Genomic DNA, 3950 nt, shown 5'->3' on the forward strand with positions numbered 1-3950 from the left:
TTCATTGCAAAGTTGAATTGTTTATTGCACTCGATGAAAACCGCTTGATTAAATGCACCTGGATTGTCACTGCCACTGCCACAGGCACTTCCGCCTGCAAATTGCAAACTGCAAACTGCGAACTGACAACTGGGAATTGCTCAGTAGCCAAAGAAGTTGAAGCCGCAGAGCAGTTTGTCCGGCCTGCGAATCCGCAGGATGCCGAACTGGAAGACCGACATGTCGTCGTCCTCCGCCATGTTCATGTCCAGGGCCATCAGCTTCTCGGCGGCCAGCGGATGCCAGGAGCCGAATGTGCAGGCGGAATTCATCTGGGAATGGAGGAAGTCAGTGGCTCAGCAGCGACTGAGTACATTAATTTTCGGACCCACCTCTTTGCTGTAGTAGTGACAGCGTCCATTGAGTCTCGTGGACGGCACGTACTCCACGAAGTCCACCTGGGGACAGTGCGGCAGGAGCAGGGCCAGTCCTGGGAAGGCACAGCACACAAATCACTCAACAGTTAACTTACAAGAACTTAAGGTACAAAAATTCCCAGTAGCTGAGCGTTCATGCTCCATGCTCACCTATGAAACCGGAACTGGGGGGATTCCGGCTTATCGGGCGGTTTCCGGCAAACATCTGCAGACTCTGCCACAGGCGCCACACGGAGTGCGGATCGATGAGGAAGGCCCGCGACTTGGGATAGCGCCGCCTGTACAGCTCGTAGTTGGTGAAGAGGTCGTAGTCGGCGCTGGTGAGCCAATCCTCCAGCGTGCCGTTGTACTTGCCGGGATCCCAGGCGGCGATCGTGACGTTCCGGAAGATGGGGGCCCGGGTGAAGTCGAATTCCGGCTTGGTGACCACCTGGGAAAAGAGAAGTGGGAAGAGGTAGATTGCAGCTGCAATCGAAAGTGCGGAACTGCGCTTCAGCCTACTTGCGAATTCACCACACGAATCGTGGTTTTGCTGCCAACATCCACTTCGTGTCCTTGCGTGGGCGCATGATTGAATCTCATCACAATGTCGTGCGTGTCTGGGAGCAGGACGGATTACAGTGTGGAAACAGTGCGCAGTGCCAAAATATAAACAGAATTAGAGTAGACGGCTAAATCAAACCGATCACGAGCGGCCTCTTCCGACTGATTGTGCATGCAAGTGGGTGCACTGCAGTTGCACACAGCGAAACTTATTGTACACACATCGTTGCTCAAATGGAGGCATTACGTAAAGGCTCTTACATACTAGTAGTTCTTCTCACCGATAAAGCGGCCCAGCTTGGAGCCAGCCAACGATCCCGCACTGGAGACGATGGCACAGGTCTTGATGTCCTTCACGTTGCGGAAGAGCTTCTGGCGCGGAAAGAGGCGGCCGAAGGGCAGCTTGTTGAAGGGCGCGTCCTTGCGGCGCAGGACCCGCACGCCCGCTTCCATGACCAGGCAGGTGGAGGGGTAGTACTGCTCCTCGAAGCTGTCCCCGAACACGGGTTTGTAGTCCACGTTGTAGTGGTTCGCCTGCGACTCGTTGACCGACTCCACCATGGCCTTCTCGAAGGCCCGCACAATGCGGTGGCGGAACTGCTGGGTCTTGTTGTGGCACAGCTCCGAGTGCTTGTCGTGGCAGAGATAGAGCTTGGGGCTCAGCGTGAGCTTGGTGTTCTTGGAGACCTTCAGCCGGGGATGGGGAGCCAGCTTGGAGGAGTTGATGGCCGGGTTCTCGCGACTCTCCACGATGAACTTCTCGTTCGGGTTCCAGCGCACGTGGAACACACTGCGCGGCACGCGGTGGCCACTGCTTTCATTTCCTGTGGAAATGCATTTCCAAATTACTTTGCGCAACCGCCTTTCTGTGTCATTACTGTCGGCACTGCCGTTTTCATACGCACCGTTGCCGTTCGGTTCCCCCGAATTCACCACACCAGGTTCGCGTCCCTGCTGAGCTTTTGCACCCTGGATTTGCCCAGTTTGAATTATTAATGCGGCGCACACGGCGATAATGAGGCAGGAAAGGAGGGCCTGACTTTGACCCGGCGATGCGCGTGTCACTTTCCTCATTTCCCTCACTTGTCTCATTCTCCACTCATAGTACGCTAGTCGAACGAGGGCTCAATTAATATTTAAGCGAGCTGAAGATGCTGCCAGCAGTCAAAGATTCGTGAATGGATGACTACTTCAAACAATGCAGACCTATTCAAAAACCCTCAGTGGTATCTAAACACACATATTCAGTTTAGAAAGCCAAACTGTGACTTCAGGGATCTGCTAAGATTTCAGTTCACAAACAGCTCATGTGCCAACATAAAATTAATAAGTTTATACAAAATTAGGATTAGGTGAGTCAACCATAAATCTAAGAGATACAAAGAGATACAAATTAAATATTTAAGCTACAAATCCGACGTTACGAAGTTTTGGCACAAGCTCTTCTCCATTTCTCGAGCAACGAGTTTCGAGAGTATTTAATTGAATTCCCAATTATCGAGAAATTCCCAACTTATTTGCCGCGTCAGTGTCAATTAGCATTGACCTTTTGCTCGCACTTAGGCCTGAGTAGCAATTCATGTAGCTGTCAGTTGGCAAAACGTTTTCATGCCATATTAATGCTTTTGGACGGATTCGCAATTTCAGTTTTCCATTCTGGGCTTTTTCAGCTGGCGCCAAAAAGTATGCAAAAATATACGCCAGTGCCGCGAGCAAACAGAAAAGCTAGTTGACCGTCGACGCACAACTCGTTAGCACTAGGCAAATATTTCGCCCCACAAACACACATTTCAAAGGCGGATAAACACGTACCGACAGTGCGTTCACATGCAGCCCGCAAAACTCGGAAAAACAGCCGGAAAAACTAAGAATTTCCCGGCGCCGCATCCGCAGTTCGAACTTTCCCTTTCGCCAGCCGAAACGTATCTGAAAACTCGGCGCACGGCGGCTCAGTGCCCCGGCCAACGGAGCCGAAGGATTCGTGTGCGAAGGAGCCAGCTTCGGCAGCAGCATGCCGACTGCCTTCGTCCTTCGTCCTTTACCCATTGTCCTGCCCCCTCACACGTTCCCCCCGCTGGCCGCGCCTAATTAGAGTGTTTGCTGTTGCGGCTGCCGATGATGTTGCCGCTGTTACTGCCGCTAAGCACCTGCGTTGAGCGGCTCAAAAGTGAAAGTTACACAGGTTATATAATACAATCTCGTCCTCGCCAGTCCCGCACAAACCCCGAAGCACTTTAAACGCAAGTGCGTGCGAGATTGCAGAACATGCCATTTGCCACCGCTCGCTGGTTTCCCCACTTGATTGCTGCCACTTTGCCGGTTAGCTGCTTGGGGAAATCAAGATTTTCACCTGATATGCATGGTTATACTTTCCATAAATAACGTATAACTCGGGCAGGTGGATTAGGCAAACAAGGCGTTCAGACTTCGTATGCTAAGTGGGGATCGTGGAGTCGAGTCTTGCTAATCTCTCATAATTGAATTTGGTTTGCAGGCGCGGAAAGTCTTTCAGCTCCCGAAAGTAGGCAACAGTTTTTGAATGCAGTTGGGTTTGCATGGTAATATAGGCACCTAAATCAACGATTTAAAAAGATTTAAGTGCAAGCATGCAATTATCCTTTGCTTTGGTCCGGAGTCATGCGATTACTTGCATTTCCATTCCTCCTCCACCCTCGAGGGCTCCTAATTATTTTGTTTGTCGGGGTTTCCCCGACCATTATTCCGATTTTGCCGAGCAAAACCCGCGGGTATTCGCACGTGGCATTTGAGTGGCAAGACGAAGTGAGTGGCAGTGACCTGTCCTCCAGTTCCAGTTCCAGTTCAGCCCAGTGGGAAGTCAAAGACGGTTTCTCGTATATATATATATTTGTTTTGTTTTTTTGTTTGCTTTTCGGTTTGAACAATAATTATTATTTTTGTAATCATTTATTATTCATCGTCATAATCATAATAATTTTTCTATACAAATACATTCAATAACAACAATTTATT

At 50.2% G+C, this 3950-nt stretch overlaps 1 protein-coding gene across 4 annotated transcripts; it reads right to left on the reverse strand.

The window, feature by feature from the left end:
* On the reverse strand, positions 1-2912 carry LOC6532103 (beta-galactoside alpha-2,6-sialyltransferase 1). 4 transcript variants are annotated; one of them, XM_039372104.1, is made up of 7 exons: positions 2772-2880; positions 1865-2328; positions 1241-1783; positions 918-1015; positions 567-846; positions 372-469; positions 1-311 (listed from the first exon to the last, which is right to left on the reverse strand). In XM_039372104.1, the coding sequence occupies exons 2-7, from the start codon at positions 2049-2051 to the stop codon at positions 141-143; spliced, it is 1377 nt and encodes a 458-aa protein (XP_039228038.1). In that variant the 5' UTR covers positions 2052-2328; positions 2772-2880; the 3' UTR covers positions 1-140. The 4 variants fall into 4 exon arrangements, with proteins under 4 accessions (XP_039228038.1, XP_015051702.1, XP_015051701.1 ...); XM_015196216.2 differs by having other exon boundaries at positions 1241-2068; positions 2772-2912; XM_015196215.2 differs by having other exon boundaries at positions 1241-2328; positions 2772-2885.
* Positions 2913-3950: the final 1038 nt, after the last annotated feature.

Source organism: Drosophila yakuba, chromosome 2R (genome assembly GCF_016746365.2).
Source record: "Drosophila yakuba strain Tai18E2 chromosome 2R, Prin_Dyak_Tai18E2_2.1, whole genome shotgun sequence".
NCBI lineage: Eukaryota > Metazoa > Arthropoda > Insecta > Diptera > Drosophilidae > Drosophila > Drosophila yakuba.

Excerpts from the sequence above, each read along its gene's own strand:
- LOC6532103 (XM_015196216.2), bottom strand. The coding sequence starts at position 2,051 with ATGAGACAAGTGAGGGAAATGAGGAAAGTGACACGCGCATCGCCGGGT. Across the intron at positions 1,016-1,240 it reads CAAGCTGGGCCGCTTTATCG|ACACGCACGACATTGTGATG; the intron begins GTGAGAAGAACT and ends TCCTGCTCCCAG. Across the intron at positions 847-917 it reads TTCGTGTGGTGAATTCGCAA|GTGGTCACCAAGCCGGAATT; the intron begins GTAGGCTGAAGC and ends CTCTTTTCCCAG.